Source organism: Hibiscus syriacus, unplaced genomic scaffold (assembly GCF_006381635.1).
Source record: "Hibiscus syriacus cultivar Baekdansim isolate YM2019G1 unplaced genomic scaffold, ASM638163v2 tig00002919_pilon, whole genome shotgun sequence".
Taxonomy (NCBI): Eukaryota; Viridiplantae; Streptophyta; class Magnoliopsida; order Malvales; family Malvaceae; genus Hibiscus; species Hibiscus syriacus.
The window spans coordinates 1,716,688-1,734,125 of NW_024061957.1; the positions used below are offsets into that span (position 1 = coordinate 1,716,688).

The 17,438-nt window shown below is 34.4% G+C and overlaps 2 protein-coding genes across 2 annotated transcripts; both read right to left on the reverse strand.

Annotated features, from left to right (window-relative positions):
- Positions 1-260: 260 nt before the first annotated feature.
- Positions 261-3,188, reverse strand: LOC120165902 (protein indeterminate-domain 12-like). Its single transcript, XM_039175338.1, has 5 exons — positions 2,740-3,188; positions 2,616-2,626; positions 2,407-2,583; positions 1,923-2,319; positions 261-1,141 (listed from the first exon to the last, which is right to left on the reverse strand). The coding sequence occupies exons 3-5, from the start codon at positions 2,561-2,563 to the stop codon at positions 364-366; spliced, it is 1,332 nt and encodes a 443-aa protein (XP_039031269.1). The 5' UTR covers positions 2,564-2,583; positions 2,616-2,626; positions 2,740-3,188; the 3' UTR covers positions 261-363.
- An 8,660-nt stretch (positions 3,189-11,848) lies between these two features.
- On the reverse strand, positions 11,849-14,440 carry LOC120165911 (VAN3-binding protein-like). The gene is made up of 7 exons (XM_039175346.1): positions 14,052-14,440; positions 13,860-13,967; positions 12,943-13,375; positions 12,630-12,857; positions 12,499-12,548; positions 12,341-12,398; positions 11,849-12,249 (listed from the first exon to the last, which is right to left on the reverse strand). Exons 1-7 carry the CDS (start codon positions 14,409-14,411, stop codon positions 11,987-11,989), a joined length of 1,500 nt encoding a protein of 499 aa, XP_039031277.1. The 5' UTR covers positions 14,412-14,440; the 3' UTR covers positions 11,849-11,986.
- Between the last annotated feature and the right edge of the window lie 2,998 nt (positions 14,441-17,438).

A 17,438-nucleotide genomic window follows, 5' to 3' on the forward strand; every position in this document is an offset into this window, starting at 1 on the left:
TTATAAGGGAAAATTCATAAAAAAAATTGGAAAAATCAGTATTTCAGCTTATTTATGATCCATTTTATATGGCAAAAATATAAGAGTTCCATTACCTTTCAACCATGACATATTTTCCAAGAAATAGGCACAAACGAAGTCTTACTACCATTGAACACTAGTCCAAAGTTGAAAAGAAGCACAAAATTTAAACGAAATGAAAATAAACTACTGGTTCTTTTTCTTGGAATTAAAGAAATGAAGAGGAGATAGCGTCTCTCTGGATTATATCATGGCCCTTCTTTCTTTCTTTCGTTTTTCTTCCAAATATTTCTAAATTATTACTATATTACCGCCACTGGTTTTATCATTTTGTTATCGGCTTCAACAATCAGCCCATGTTTCCGGGGGAGGCTCATCGAATCCGAAACCTTGGGGCTTCAACAACGAGTGGTCTCTCTCATGGTGCTGCAACTCCACTTGACCGGCGTAGCTTAGCACGCCCTTCACGTTCATGCTAACGTTAACATCCCCATTGCCACCTCCACCATGATGGTGATGGTCTCCGGTCAAACCTAGAAAATCCCTGGTGAATCGGTCGCTACTCTTCTGCCACGTGTCCAGGTTCCCGCACGTGAACCCAAAGTAATCCTGGGAAACATGACACCCCATGCTGCTGCTGCTGCTGCCGTTGGTGGTGGTTATATGCGTGGCGGTTGAACCAACGGTGGCAGCCTTTTGAAGGAGCGCTGTGGCCGACAAGTGAGGAGTCGTCGACGTGGTAGCAGCAGCAACGATGGATGGACCGTTGTTACTGACATGGAGGCTTTGGAAGGGTGAGGCGATCAAGGTCTTTGGAGTTGGCGGCAGCGGTTGTTCCTGGAAGAATGGCACGAAATGGCGAGACTCGGGCTTGACATGAAGTGAGGTATTAGGATTAGGGTTAGGGTTAGCCGTTTGAGTAGGGTCAACCCATGGATTGAGAGAGATATGGGTTTCGAAAGGGAAAAGAGAAGAGTGACCGGCGTTGGGGTTTGCATGGGATGTCAAATGGTGGAGAGTTGGATTCACGGCGGCGGAGGCAAGTTGGTTGGCGGAGAGCCTTGCACTTTCTTCAGCTAATGCATCACAAAATGCTCTATGAGTTATAAAGCTATCTTTCCTGTATAAGATATACAAGAAACCGTTTACAAATTAGTCATAATTAACTGAGAAAACGAGATTCGATCCAAAGAAAAAACAAGTTGTAAAAACAAAGGAGAAGATATCATCATAGTTGGTCAAATGTAAAGGATCGAGGGGAGGGAGATATACATGACAGAGAGTTAATTGATGGGTATACACATGCATGCAAAGATGGCTCAAATTTTGAAGAATTTGGCCAAATTATGATGGATACAGTGAATAGTGCTAAACCACAACACTTCATGCATGCAATACCATAAATCTAATCAAAGGAGTGAGGAAGAAACAAAAGATAAAAACATAATTTGCCAACGATATTTTTGCAGATTTATCAGTCTTCTCTGAAAGTTAATAATGAAACCCCAAAAAGTAATAATTAAAAGCTTATTTTGCTTTTTCTTTGATACCCATATTGTGTCTGAAACTGCAGTTCAGTCCATTACAAAGGGTAAAACACATGAAACTTAAAACCCATTCCCACGCATGAATATGGTAAATGATCAATATTTATCAGACAAAATATTCAAGTTTAAAGAATTAAAAATGATGGGTATTCGAACCAAAGCTTAAAAGCACTTAAAAACGACGTCATTTTTGGTTCAGTGATGAACATGGCAGCTGGTTCAGATTTTCAGAGGCATTGCTTTCAGTTTTCTCTTCGCAAGGTCATCAGTAACAGACACTTGTATTAATGGTCTCCACTTCCCTTGAATAAACATAAAAAATAAATTTGTGAAAAGGGATCAAATGAAGATTACCTAGAGAAAAGAGTTCCACAGTCACATCTGTATTCTCTAGTTCCACAGGTCTTAGTATGAGCTTTCCAATCAGATTGAACAGCATAAATCTTTGAGCATTTCTCGCACTTCCATTTCTTCTCTCCATGTTTTCTGCAATAGTGTTTCTTGATCCCCGTAAGATCACCTAAAGCCCTGGAAGGATGGTGGTGGACGCATGTAGGCTCGGGGCAAACATAGGCTCTCTTTTTCATCTCTTTGTTGTTTCTTTGCTTCAGCTTCCATGGAAGATTATGGCCTCTCCTATGAAGCTGAAGGTTCTGGTCTCTCTGAAAACCTTTGTTACAGATCTCACACACAAATCTATTGGTGGCCAATAGTGTTTTTGGAGATAGAGCAATCACTTCAGCATCTGGGTCTGTAATAGCATCCAACAGTTAAAGAGCCCCACCAAAAAAATGATCGAAACCCAGAAAACAAAATTGAGAATTAACAAAAGTCTTACCTGGATTCCCTGGAAGGCTTCTTTTTTTCTTGATGTTTTGTGGCTGCTTCTGTGGAGAAATGGTTGAAACAATAGGGATTAAGCCACCAAAACTAGAAGAAACAGTACTAGCCTCTTCAGACAAAGAAGTAGAATTGGACATAGCTGTATGAACCATGACTGGGAACAAGAAAACTCCAAGAAAGAAAGAAAAAAGAAAAACAGAAAACTTGTCTGATGACTGATCTTCTCTCGTTGTTCTACTTTATTCTTAGCTCTTTTCAAAGAGTAACCACAAAGAAACAACACAGAAGAAAAAAAAACCCAGCAAAAGTTAGCCCAGATATAGAGAGAATCCCCAGCTATTGATGCAAACTAAACACACACACTGTAAATAACAAAGAGCAGCAAAAGCAAAATATATCTCGTGAAAAGATTATGATGGGTTATCCCTCCAAGTCGCTATCTAGCCATGGATTGCTTGTCTGAACAACTCTGCAACGCAATTCAGATATATACACATATATGTATGTATGTATCTCTTTCGTATCTATCTCTTAGATATATAAGCAGCTGAAAAAACTGCTCTCCGCATGCTATCAAAACATATGGAAAAATACAGACAAGAAGATGTTCTTTGTTTTCTCTAAATCTCTCCACTACCCGATAACCCTCTCCATCCATCCATTTATGTGTATATAAAGATTCACAGATAGATTTGAGATATGAGAGAGGGAGAGAGGGAATAAGAGGGAAAGTTTCAGTAGCAGGGTCCTGTATATAATAGAGTACAGAAGGTGAAGATTATAGTGGCTGACAAAGGAGAGAATAGATGGTAAATTTAGGCCAAATAATTTAAATAATACAGCAAAATTTAATAATTGTGTAATGATATTAGTAGAGGTCATATACATTTATAAAATAATATTTGGTGTACCCCAGGTTAAAAATATTTTCTCATAAATAAGAATAAGATTATTTTTAGTGTATTTGTGATAATAAATAAATAAGATGTTTACCAAAAAAATATTTTTTATTTTTTATTATTTATAAAATATATAAATTAGATTAGTAAAATATTAGTGAAAATATATAAATAAAAAAGAAACATGCATAAAATGTGTTATAAACATATATTGACACGTACACAAATTGAATGAGTTTTATTTATATTAATATATTTACTATACATAACACACGAAATAGTTAAAAAAATTTAAAATTAGTTTGTTAACATTTTTATTTTATTTTAATCCTTAACAATCAAATACTTGTTATTATAACCAAAGCGCTTGATGTTACTATTGACTCTATATATTTGGGATCGGGTTTGATTTGATTTGATTGGGTCGGGTTTTTAAAAGAAATTTGGGATCGGGTCAGGTTGTGATGGGTTTTTTAAACGTGATGTTCGGGTCGGGTCGGATTCATGTTTAGGGTAAAAATATCTGATTCGACCCAACCCGAAAAAATATAACTTTACCTTATAAATTTAGGAATAATTACAAGAATATTCCTCTATATATTATTTTTTCCAATTAAATCACTGTTTTTATTGAATAAAAATAATATTTTTATTATTTCGGGTCGGGTCGGATCGAATTCGGATTTTATCTCAAAAAGTTGAGTCAGGTTCGGATCGGGTGGAAGTATATGTTTTTTGGGTTGGATCGGGTCAGGTGTTCGGATTTTATCTCAAAAAATTGAGTCGATTCGGCCGAAACTAAAATGTTCTCTTAAAAATCATTTTTATCTACAAAACTTCAATACAATTTTCGCAGAGGATATCAAACTTTTCCCACTTGATTCAAACAACCTTAATAATGCATTAAATATGGAAAACTAAAGAAAAACTAAGTTGTACAAAATGAAAGAAAAAGGAGGCAGTTCAAATCAATGACTAGGAAATACCCCAGTCCACGTAATTGAGAAAAAACGATAATAAAGTAGTTTCAGTCCACTATTATTTATTGTTTTAATGATATTTTTTGTAGAATTAAATGATAATTTAAGCGCATATCTTTCGAACTCTGACGTTAGTACTTTGTGTCTTTTCCTTTGTCCCTGTTTTAAAACCCTAAAAGGAGGGTTGATTTGAATAGAATGATAATGTTAAGAGTTGGGATACATTGCTTTGCTTACCCCAACGAGATGGTCGCTTAGAAGAACGCTAAGCTTATTGAAATAAAGTTTGTTTCAGATATTTAGCCCTTTCTGCTCTCAAGTCTCTCAACCTTTTCTAATACCCCATAACTAACACGATGCCTCAATTCATTAACCAACTCTCATCAGCTGCTAAAAGTACCAGACATTAGTATAAGCTATGTTTGAATGATAATTGTTTTACCCAAACATAATGTAATAGTAATACACAAGTCGAATTCATTGAAGTTTTTCATCAGCATCCGACTCATTGGCGGATTTAAGTTTGTATTAGATTGAGTAACTGTGCATTTTAAAATCTGAATTTTCTTCTATTGATTATACATATTTTGAAATTTTATTTATACCTATCTGCATTCATAAAAATATTTATATATCCCTTATTCTTTGACATTAAGAGGACCTTCTCTCATTCATCAAGTACAAGGACCGCTTACCAATAGATGGTTCCCCGTTGGCCGTCACTAGAGCACGTACTCATCTCCCAAACATTCATTATACTCAAAATTTTCAATTACTATAATTTATGATTCTATGTTTAAATTAAAAAGGATGAATAATCAAACACAATTACATGTATACATGCTTTTTATCAATTGAAATTCATACGTTCCAATACACTATATGTACATATACACGCTCCTCTTTAAATAAAATCATATGGACCTAATTATATTTGAAACCAAGTTAAGTATCCTTAAACATGAGATAAAACAATTTTACTATTATTTTGTGTTTACAATACTTTAATTTAAAACTTTACTTAATAGATATCAATTTTTTTATCACTCGATTAAATAAGAGTCGGTCATATATATGATTTTTACTTTAACAGTGTTTCCACTCATCTATTGATATTTTTGGCTTAGATTTGTTATCAAGCATTAGGTTATGTTCTTCATATGGTTAACCAAACGGTACTTGTTGATTGAATCATGGCCAGTGATTAATACACAAAAAATATGTTGATTGAAAACCTTGGATTGGGTTCATGGGATCATAATGAATATCTTTTTGCAGCCCACTATACAATATCTTTGATGAATTTTATCCCCTTTCTGTCTCTATTTCTTTTGTCAAAATGCTCGACCAAACCCCACCAAGGGGAATTTTGAAGCTCTCTCTTCTTTCCTCTCCATTCTTTATATAACTTTATTTATTCCAAACCCAAATGTAAAGCATGGGGGAGATAGCATCAATTTGACGACTCTATCCCCATCATTTCTCCAATGACTTGGGTTTTACTTTTAGATCTAATTGGATATAACTGTTATTCTATGTAAAAATATAAAGGGGTTTCCCTTCTTGTAGAGGGCATGGGGCAGGGAGCAAAGTTAACCATGCAAATCAATCCTCCTTATTTCATCATGGTAAGAATATTGAAACGAGGAGTTGGAGATTTTATTTGGAATTGATTGATTCATGGTGGTAAGTGATTTGGAATCCTATGTGATATGGGTCGGGCTTGCATTCAGCTTTTGAGAGAGATTCATATGCTCTTCCCTTTTTGGATAAGATGAGATTTATGCTTTCATTGTTTCAACTTTTTTTAAGGCCGGAAACTCTTGACGTGCATGCTTCATCACCGTTTAACATAACAATCACATGTTATGATATTTCGGATAATATAATTATAAATCTTAAAATAAACATGGGAAATAGTGGTTTAAGATAATTTGATGGGTTTATGATGATAATGAGTTAATTGGTCGATTAAGATTCATCTCTTTTGTTATGGATGGAGGGTCGTGTTTCGATGAGTAAGATTTTCATAAGGAGACAAATAGAGAGGGAAAGGACGAGAATGGAGAATTCTTTAGCCCTCTCAGTCCTCTTTGAAAGAGAGAGAGATCATGATTATATACTCATGACGTAGTTAGGATTCAATCGTAAAGGGGTAAGTTGTTTACACATAAAATTAAATTAAATAAACCATATTTCCAAATTCAAACAAAAGTATATAAAACATTTCTCTCTCAACAAACCATATATATATATATAGGAAGAGAAAGACAAATGGAAGGCCCATATGGCTGACTTGTAAGAAAATCTTGAACCGATAGAAAACAAAGGTATACAGGCCAATAGGCAATTAGGGTGGTCACTGACTAATATTAGCTATCATCTGCTAGTTTTTTTGCAATTTCAATTCAATGTTTTAAATTCTTGAGCACAAACAAGTACCTAAAATGTGAACAACCCAATTAGACTAATTTGATATATATTTTTTTAAAACCTTTTTGGTCTTAGCAGGAAAAAGAAAAATCCCATTAACTTGGGAGTGGCATGTGCAAATTTTGATATTTTACCTTTTTCAAGGTATTCAAGACTCAAGTAGCAGGGTTATGATAAATAGTATTGAATTGGCAATGCAATATTTCTTAATTATGATTTATTAGGAACCATTTCTGTGAAGCCTATAACTCATGTCCCACAAGCAATGTCAGTGAATTTACATGCGACATCAAGTCCCTAAAAGAGCAGGAGGGCCTTTGAGGAAGCGAAAATCTGGAATGTGGTTAGATGTGCGGGTAATAATAAGGCGCCGGGTCCGGATGGATTCACAATGGAATTTATAAAAAGATTCTGGCCGAATGTTAAAGATGATATAATGAAGCTGGTTTTCGATTTCTGGGAAGGAAAAGAATGGAACGTTGATTTGAATCACTCATTCATTGCTTTGATCCCGAAAGTTGAACTACTTTAGCAAGATCTGTTTTATCAAGCTTGACGTTGTATTTCTTGTCGATACTCAAAGTGCCTGCCAAAATTGCTTCAGAGGTGAATAAGTCTGTTGCACGATTTATATGGGGGTCGTTGGACTCTCGTAGGATTCACTGGGTGAGCTGGGAGCGCCTTTGCCTCCCTCGTCAGTTTGGAGGCCTGGGTTTAGTGGATTTTAAGGTAAAAAATAAAGCCCTTCTTTATAAATGGCTTTGGCGTTATGTGTCAGAAAGAAATAAGCTCTGGCGAAGAGTTATAAATGCTAAAAATGAGGGAGGGGAAAACCGCGTTCTCCCTGTAAACACAAGCGTGAGAAGCAAGTCTAGGATTTGGCGTGACATTGTGCGGCCTCTTAGTCCTTCAAAAGCGCATTTTTTTTCTGATTTGATTCTGCTCTGCTGTGTCTTGCTGGTGTCATTTCCTGAGTTGAGACATTGCTTGGATGAGAGCTTGGATTGCAACAGGGGTCAGCGCTCGTGCGTTCGTTGGGTCTTTGCCTCCAAACTTTGCTTTGCAGGGCTCGCTCTTTGGTTTTCTTCCTTCTAAGGTAATTTCCCTTTCGTGGTTCTTCCTTTGCACAGCCAATGCTGCTAGCAACCTTTGTTCTCATCTTTTCAAAGATAGCTGCTGGCCTTTCTATTTCACTGCTGTGCATGCATCATGGATGGCTTTAGTTTTGATTTTCCTGAATCTTGGAGCGCTTTTATGCTTGTGGTTATGGATTTAATTATTTCGCTGCCGGTTCGGTTGGTTGAGTATCGATTACCTTTTGTTTTGTGCAATGTTTTGTGGCTTGTTTGTAATGGCTCTCGATAGATTGTTTCTTCGTTGTAATGTTGGTCTGGTTACTCTTTTTCCTCCGTTTATAATTAAGGAGATCTTTTAACAAAACTCGGTACAAAATTGTTATCCTTATATGTTATTTCTGCTATTAATAACATACAAAGAATCTTCTTTAAAAAAAAAAGTTGGCTTTAAGGTCCACTTAGATATATATGTCTTTCTACTTCTTTTGCTACTTGAACTTGATCTCAAGGCTCAATTTGTCACCTAAACTTTTTTGATTTAATTAGGTACATGGACCGACTTTTTTATTCAAATTGGTTCAAATTGAAACCTAAAGTTAGTTTTAAGATTTAATTTGATATCAATTTTTTTAGGTTCAATTAGGTACCTGAACTTGATTTTTTTAAAATTTTAAATTGATACTTAAACTTGATTTCATAATCCAAATAGGTTCAAATAAGTCATTTACTATAAGTGCCAATTTGAATTAAAAAAAACAAATCCATGAACTAAATTGAACCTTAAGGCAAAGTTCAAGTATCAAATTGGATAAAAAAATTTAGGTACCAAATTGATCCTTAGGGGGTGTTTGGATTGGGGAATGTGGGATTCCCATGGGAATGGAATCCACATTCCCCCGTTTGGTTAGCCCGGGAATCCTATTCCCGGTAATGTAAGATTACCAATAGTGGATTTTTTGGGGTATATTACCGGGAATGTCATTACCTCCCTTTCCTTAGGTATTGTTGGATTACCGGCGTTTTGGACTAAAATGCCCTTAAATTTTTATTTTTTTTCAAAAATATATATTTATTCTGTCATCGAATAATAAAAATTTTACGAATGTTAAATTAAAAATTTATCCTTAAATTATTTTAGATTTACAAAAAAAAATCTATAATTAAAATTTTATATAAAGATCAAGGGTTTAAATAAAATTTTACCCTTTCATTAAACTTTTTTTTATTTTTAATTTTGTAAAAAATATATAAATATTATGAATTTAATTTTTTTAAAGAAAATATATAAATATTTTCCAACTTGTAATATTACACAAATATATAATTAGGACAATTTGGTCAAATATACATTCCAATAATCTTTTATTCCTTTAACCAAACACGGTAATCTTACATTCCTGCTAAGCCAACCAAACACAAAATACAACATTCCCAGTAATGCTATTCCTTGGTAATCTTACATTCCCACTGGTAATCTTATATTCCGTGAACCAAACGCACCCTTAAGGTCAAATTCAGGTACCTATATTTTGGTGGGCAAAGGGGGCCATGGTGCTTGTTCACGGGTTTTTCTATTAACATACAAGATTCTGGCATGCAATTTGGGCTTACTTGCCCCCGCAAGGGCACAAAACAAGTATTTTTGTGCATCCATTTTTCTATGCTTTCCTGGAAATTTTGTTTTCATTTTCTCCTATGTCCTCACTATCTTATCAAGATTCGTTCACCTATTTATTTCACTATCTATTAAGCTCAATTCTCGTCACCTTTAATGCATATCGTCTCACCACATACTTAAATAAGAATGTTACATTTAAAAAAAAAATCCACCTGTTGTGACATTGCTATGACCAGTCAAACTCCACCATCTCTACCTTGGCTCTATGCTTACTATACTATATCTACCCATATCATTGATATCATCCTCTTTTCTCACAAAAACCCGATTATCATGAAATCTAAATTTTTATATTAATTATTATTTTATTAATAATATTTACTTTAAAATTTTATTTGTATTCATTGCGTATAAAAATTTCTTTTTATTAATATATATATATATATATATATATATATATTGTGTGAAGGTGGGGCAGAGGACGGCGGCGATTAGTACCATTTGACCTCACGAGAAAGCTAAAGAGAGGGCCCATTTATTTGTTTATTTATTGAGAAAATTACAGTTGTTGTTGCCGGTCACGAGCGCTGATTTGCCCGTTGCAGTCCACTGTAGCAAGTGACGCTAATTCCGTAGTCCATAGATTTAATTTAAGCGTAGCACATCATTAACAGCGAAAACAAGAATCAGAAAAGCTAATAGAAATCATTGCTCACAATAGTTTGGAGAACTCATGTTCGAAATGGTTTATGCATCTTCGTGGAACAGGGACAACAGTACACATATAATTACTGCGGGAATTGCTTTCCTTTTTCCAGCACCGGTAGCAGCTACCGTCCCTTTATTTGAGACGTTATGTTTGTTTGCTTGTTTTCAATTGTTGGTGCTTTTAACATTTAAACTCAAACCCATTTTCTATGGGCCGAGATAGTTTAATGGACAACTTGGCTGAAAGGACGTGTTATATTTTGATCTAAATTATACTTGGTAATTAAATTAGATTTTATTATAATTCTAATGGTTAGATTTATTTAATAAAATAAATATTTATTTTATGTAATAATTCTTATGGAATAATAATTATTGTTAACCAAATATTTGACTCTATAAATACAGATAATATCTTAGCCTTTAGAATACGTGAGAGAATAATTTTGGAGTTTGGGGTTTATATTATAGAGATAGTTTTGTAGAGATATTGAGAGTTTATTGAGATCTTTGCAACTTTTTGGGTTTATTGTGATTCATACGAAAATTGTTTTATGTTGATATCGCTTTGGTTATTTTTTCCGCTAACAAATTCCTAGCATAACACTTTAGAGATCCTTGATCATTAATATATAAAAGGTGTTAAAGATAATATGAATCAAGAAACCTCAGTGTTTAAATAATTATTGTTATTTATTGAAGTCTCATATTCGAACACCATGTATACAATGATGTATTATCATGAGACCCTATTAGAATATTATAAAAAATCGAACATATAGATTATTTTAGATTAAGATGAGATAAGTAGTTTGATTATATAATTTCAAGTATATAATATTTTATACTTAAATTATCTATTTACATATTTTTATGATAAATCAGGTTAAAAGATATTTTCGAAAGAGATTATACGAATTTGGACATATCAGTACATACCATGTTAAGCAACAGCATCGTTCTTAACAAGAAAACATGTCAGATGAACATATCAGTCCAGTTCCTATATCAAAACTAGTGGGTCAGTGGCAACAAGCTCAACTGTTAACAGAGAGAGAAAGGGTAAGAAACTAAAGAGAAATAGTTTCGTAGCTATTCTGTAGCAGCTGGTTCAAGGTAAAGCAGGAATAGTTTCGTACTAATAGGGAAAAGGTCACAGGCAGGCAAAGTCGCCGCTTGCATTGGAAGCGCAGCGTATTTTAACTTATTTTTCAAAAGAAAGAAATGCCATGCGGCCGGTATGGCCATTTTCCCATTTTCTTACTTGAAACCACCTTGCGCCGAGGTTGTTTAACGAAATGCTACGGTTGTGATCAATGCAGAGCATGACTTGGAAATATCGGTTAGCCATTTACCACCCTTTCAGTGTGTGTGTCGAAGACGAGTGTATTTCTGGAGCATAATCTGTGGCCTGCTATCTCGCATTCCTTTCTGATGTTCCCATAGACTTGCAGATGAATTTTATGCATGCTCAATGCTGTTCCCTGTTGGATGCCTTAATTCGATTTGTTTGACGACAGTCGACTTAGCTATGATTGATTATTTTTACAGAAAATTTTGTGTATCCTTGCTACTGTTTCAGTGTTTGTACTTATTCTTTTGTGTAGGTACGATTTAATGTGAGTAGAATGGACTAAAGCAAAAAATACATATAAAAGCAAGCAAATATCCCAATCTTACAGACGTTTGGCTGTCTGATAGATGACTGAGTACTACTACTACCCTTTAATCCTACACAAAAAAATAATCAGTCATACCATTTTAATTGCACCAGCATAAAATGTTTGGTATGCACAACGGACCATTCATGCTTTTCACTGATGCCACTAGAAGTAGTCAAGCTTAAAGTAAGGCAAATAAGCTAATCTAAGTCCAAGTTCTGGTCACCGAGACGCCATGTAGTTGAACTTTGTCTTCTGCGCTTCCTTTCAGTTTCAGCAACAATCGAAAGAAGCCTCGAGACGCCTTGAGTCCACATACTATATTCTCTCTCACTCCTGCACTCAAACTCTATGACTCCTCTTGTTTCGGTCTTCAAACCGAAATATCGGCATTGGTCTCCACCATCAAATAGGTGTCTCCCTGGCCATGCCGGCATGTCCTTGCACACCTCAAGAACAACATCTGAAACCACAAAATCATTATATATTTCTTAGACAATCTAAAATTTCTTATACATTAGCATTGACATTGTCTTGGCATTATTACAACTTACTCTTTTTCTTTTTGGTGAATGTCCCAGCAACATGCTTGCTCTTCATCTTCAAAATCACCTTCAAAAGTTCAAGGGTTGATTATGATGTTAGTACAATTGTTTTGGATAAAATTCAGTCTGATATAAATGGTAATGCGCTGGACTAAAACATTAACTACCTGGCCTGTCTTATTCATATAAACAGATACAAGTTTCCAATGAAGATCACCTGCAAAAATGTGTAATTAAGATTCATATTCATACTGTAGAAATTTATGTAATTATTTGAATAGTTGAACATATTCAATACCTTTACGAGTTCTTTTGAGAAGTTCAGTACCCTTGGCAAGGAGATCTTGACCACAGGCAGTAAGGAAATCCTCAGGGGCAAGTTCTCTAATGTTATTGTGGTTCGAATGGCCGTTATTGCCTTTCGCGCAGAGTCCGATACCTGCCGTTTTCTCTGCTGGAATGACTGATGCAATGTTCCATACTTCCTTCAAAGCTCTTGCCTTTAAGGCAGCTGCCCCACGTAGAGCTGCAAATATATATATATAAAGGTCCAATATTAATGCTGCTTTCATTTGAATTGATTATATGTTCATGTAGGCCTTTTTTTTTACCTGTGGCGGCAGCAGCAGTAAGAGTTAAGATATCATCATGTGAGCGAACATTAACAGCAGAGCTCACAACTGAAGCAAGATGGTCACGTTCGGCTCCCATGGCTTCTGCTGCTTCCACGCATTGCGCAGCTACTAATGTCGCGGCCGATGCCACAGCAAGGTCGGTCTTGGTCGAATGTTCATTTTTGCCAGAGGTGGAAGAATTGCCCGCGGTGGCAGCTGCAATGGCTGCTATAGCGGATGCAACTGCCGCGACCGAGATAGCAGCGTGGAGCTGTGCATTGTGAGCTCTGGTTTCTTCTTTCTTTTTCTCTTTTCGATCTTTTAACCATCTCCCCACCGTCTTGGCCCCGCTGGGTGTATTGACTCCATTGCCAGCACTCGCGCGACCTCCATTGAATAATGGTTGAATGGAATTGTGGGTACGGAAATACTGAAAAAATTGCAACCCAGAGTTGAAGTTTGGGCTGAAACGAAAACCCTTTTGGGGGGCAGAAGCTTAGAGCCCAACAGCTAGCAATTCACATGGTATAATTTGATATAATAGTAGCAAGTACTTTTTAATGTAGGCAGCTTTAGCTGATGAGACACCAAGACAGGGGAAGGGACACATAGCTTTGAAGATCGGAAAATAAAAAGGTTTTATTGGAAGAAGACAAAAGTTCCCGCTTCTGTATGTTCTGTTTCTTTGAACACCACTAAAGCAACCCAAAGATTACTGGCATTAGCTTAAGAGAGAGACAACTGATGGTGTGTTCAGCAGAAGAAAGAAAAACAAGAACACAGAAAAAGCTGAGACATTGGTCTCCTGTCTTGTCTGTCTTCAATGCAATACCATTCCACCGAAAAGATCACTTTAAAAAACGATTAAATTACTTTAATGTATAAAATTATTAAAATAGAATTTAAACAAAGACCTTAACGACGTCGTCGAACTCCTCAGATGGCGAAACTGGAGGGCTGTTGTCATTAATCAAAGGCCCGCTGCTATGAGAAAGCCTCCCCGAAGTTAATGGTGAAACATCCTGCAAGTACAAAAACCAGTAAAAATAAAATAAAAAATCACTAAAGCACTTATTTTAACGTTCAAACAAATTAAGAAAACTTACGGACTGTGACATGATGCGCTCGAGGACGAGCTGTGAAGTAGCGGAGGATGTGAAGGAGAACTGATTCGTAATATCGGCGGCAGACTTATCGAGCTCCTCGGTCTCGCCGTATATGTCTTCTGGTATCGAGTTGGTGGTGCATGAGGAGCTGCTGGCGGACTTGGGAGCGGTGTTGGAACCATTGAGCTGATGGTGATAATTATGAGGGGCGAGGGCCTTGGAGACTTCGAGAGCCGAAACGCTCCATGACCTCGATAGGAACTCCATTGGGCCTCTGGGGCTCTCCGGTAGCTGACCTCGGGCGTAAAGATGCGGAATGTGCTCCGGGCGACGACGGGTCCTTGGACTTGCATCTTCCATGAAGTTGAAGCAAGCTTTGGTTTTTGGAAGGTTTTAAAGAAGAGAAAGAGAGAAATGATTTATGATGTGGGGGACGGTTTTTTATATACGGAATGGGAACGTTTTCGGCATGATTTTAAGTGTCCTTTTTTCACATAAAAGTTATCAACTTTAATCACATTATAAACTTTTTATATAGTATAATTTAAAATTTATCAAATTTAATCACATTATAAACTTCACTAATCAACATAATTATAGGCAGAATAAATATAAAAATATATATTTTTTAAATAATCTTTTAAAAACTATTGTATAAATTTTTATATTATGACGCATATTGCATTTTAATCACTATATTGTTTACCTATGCACAAAACAAATGATTAAAACTTAATAATTATTTTATAACCATTCAAAAAAACATTAATAATCACTATACAATTTTAAAAAAAATAATTATTAAAATAATTATTAAAACATAATTGAGTGAATTCTAATATATTAAACTAGCATACGATGTTATGTGTGGGTTGTTCTCGTGCTCATCATTGGACCAAAATTATTTATTTTTTAAAAGAAATTTACTTAACCATTTTAATAATTTAATATTTTATTCCATAAAATACACAGTTACTACATAATCTTATTTTCTTCTTTGCCAGAGGCAGGCAAAGAAGTATCTTCCGTTTTGGTTTGTGCGTAGGGCTGTTCATTCGGTTAAAATCGAACTGAATCGAATTGAATTAATTATAATTGAATTAACTAAATTTTTTTTAACCGTTAACCGAACTTTTTTTCGAACATATTAATCGAATCGAATAAATTTCGGTTAATTCGGTTAATTTTTAAATTAACGGATTTTTTTTTAAAATTTTCTAATTTATATAAAAATTAAATGTTTTTAATTCAAAAAAAATTATAATTAATTTAAATAATATATAATTATAAAATAAAAATTTCAGATAATTTTTTTAATTAATTAATATTGATTTAGGTTTAAAAATTATTGAATCTTAAATTATTAATTGGGTTTTAAATGGTTTGGGCTTATCCCATAAGTTATATATAATATATTTAATATTTTTTAATTAAAAAACAGTTTACAATTAATTTAAATAATATATAATTATAAAATAAAAATTTTATATAATTTTTTTAATTAATTAATATTGATTTAGGTTTAAAAGTTATTTGATCTTAAATTATTAATTGAGTTTTAAATGGTTTGGGTTAAGCCAATATGTTATATATAATATATTTAATATTTAAATTTTAATTTTAATTTCGGTTAATTCGATTAATTAACCGAATTCGAACCGAATTAACCGTTAACCAAATTTTAAAAATTTTCTTAATCTTTAACCGATCGAACTAATTCGATAACATGACCGAATTAATCGAATTAATTTAGTTCAATGAATTAACCGAATTAATTCGATTATTTGAACACCCCTATTTGTGCGTCGTTTCCAATCTAATGCAAAATCCAATGCAGCTGCTCCCTCTATGGCATGGCATGGCAGTTGTGTTGATCATGATAGCTGTTATGTCATCATCCACATCTATAATACTATAAAAAGGGAATACATGCATTAATGTACATGTCGTGTCTTTAAAACTGGATGCCTAGTTGTGTCTATTTCTCTTGGTTTTTCTCAGTAAATATAAAATTTATTAAGATAGCATTTTATTAATTAATTTTGATTTATGTATTGATTTTATTATTATATTTTAAAATATTTTAATTCTCATATAAATTGCATAAATAATCGCTATAATATAAGTAAATTTATATTTCAGCGTTCATAAAATTTAATTTAAACCATGCAAATCTATGATTTTGTGACACCCTCAACATAAAATGTATAACATCGGCCCTACAAGAAGTTGCACAAAGCTTTTACAACCACATCATTCTCTTTGTTGTTAAAGAATCAATGAATAAATTTACGAAGGTTATCATGCTCACCATTAATTGTTCGTAAATTCACCTTACACTAAAGGAATAGTAAATAAACTCGGGACAGTTGAGTTTTCACATAAATGGTGCCGACAAAGGAATATGCGTGAAGCATGGGGCAGCCACGTAAAAAGGAAATATGTATTGCCCCCACAATCCCACATCGAGCCCGATCGAGAGGTAGGAGGCCAGGGTTTTCAAACCAGCCTGGCCAATTTAATGTAGTTTAACTAAATCCATATAAAAGAAGGGATAAACTATCCCCCCATACCACTCAACTTTACACAGTGTATTGTTGAATTTTCAAATTTCTAAGTTATAACGTTAAACTTTAGTTTTAACTTCAATTATGTTATTGTACACAAGGTTTCAAATCGCGGTCGTAATCGCGTTTTCGGTTATTTCGGGTTTACTGCGATTGCGGTCATAATGGGCGTTATTACGGTCGTAGGGGCGCTATTGGAGGCTATTGCGGGTGTAGCAGGTATATCGGAAGGCAATGCTTCCACGAAATCACGGGCGCTATCACGGTCGCGGACCCCGATTTAAAACCCTGATTGTACAATTAAAACTTAAACGATGTGATGATGTAGATAAAACGAAATCATTTTAATGCAGTTATTAATTAAGACATTACACTTTAAGAGTGTATCGATTTTACTTCTAAATTTTTAAACAATTCACTTTTTGGTACTGTACTTTTTTTACCATCGTTGACAGTCAATCACCACCCATCACTGGTTGTCTTTCACGACAAGATTGATACCAAAACGTTCACATTTCAATTATATTTCTTATCATATAATTGATTTTTTCACTGAAACCCTCTCAAAATAAACGAAACTAAACAAAAAATATACAATTTTAGGGGTTTTGAGGGTTTTTTAGAGTTGAAATATTTAGGGAATTTGTTCGAAATCCGAACGATGAGAAACAATACTTCGAAAAGACGAATAATATATCTTAAAACTATCCTCATCGAACGATTATCATAAAATATCAAAGTATTAGCATATTAAACTCTTAAATGTAATTTCGTCGATTTTAAGTGGGTTCAGTGAAAACTATACCTTTGAGAAGAAAGA

Excerpts from the sequence above, each read along its gene's own strand:
- LOC120165902 (XM_039175338.1), bottom strand. The coding sequence starts at position 2,563 with ATGGTTCATACAGCTATGTCCAATTCTACTTCTTTGTCTGAAGAGGCT. Across the intron at positions 2,320-2,406 it reads AAGCCTTCCAGGGAATCCAG|ACCCAGATGCTGAAGTGATT; the intron begins GTAAGACTTTTG and ends ATGCTATTACAG. Across the intron at positions 1,142-1,922 it reads TGTGGAACTCTTTTCTCTAG|GAAAGATAGCTTTATAACTC; the intron begins GTAATCTTCATT and ends TATCTTATACAG.
- LOC120165911 (XM_039175346.1), bottom strand. The coding sequence starts at position 14,411 with ATGGAAGATGCAAGTCCAAGGACCCGTCGTCGCCCGGAGCACATTCCG. Across the intron at positions 13,376-13,859 it reads AGTTCGACGACGTCGTTAAG|TATTTCCGTACCCACAATTC; the intron begins GTCTTTGTTTAA and ends CAATTTTTTCAG. Across the intron at positions 12,549-12,629 it reads TCTCAAAAGAACTCGTAAAG|GTGATCTTCATTGGAAACTT; the intron begins GTATTGAATATG and ends ACATTTTTGCAG.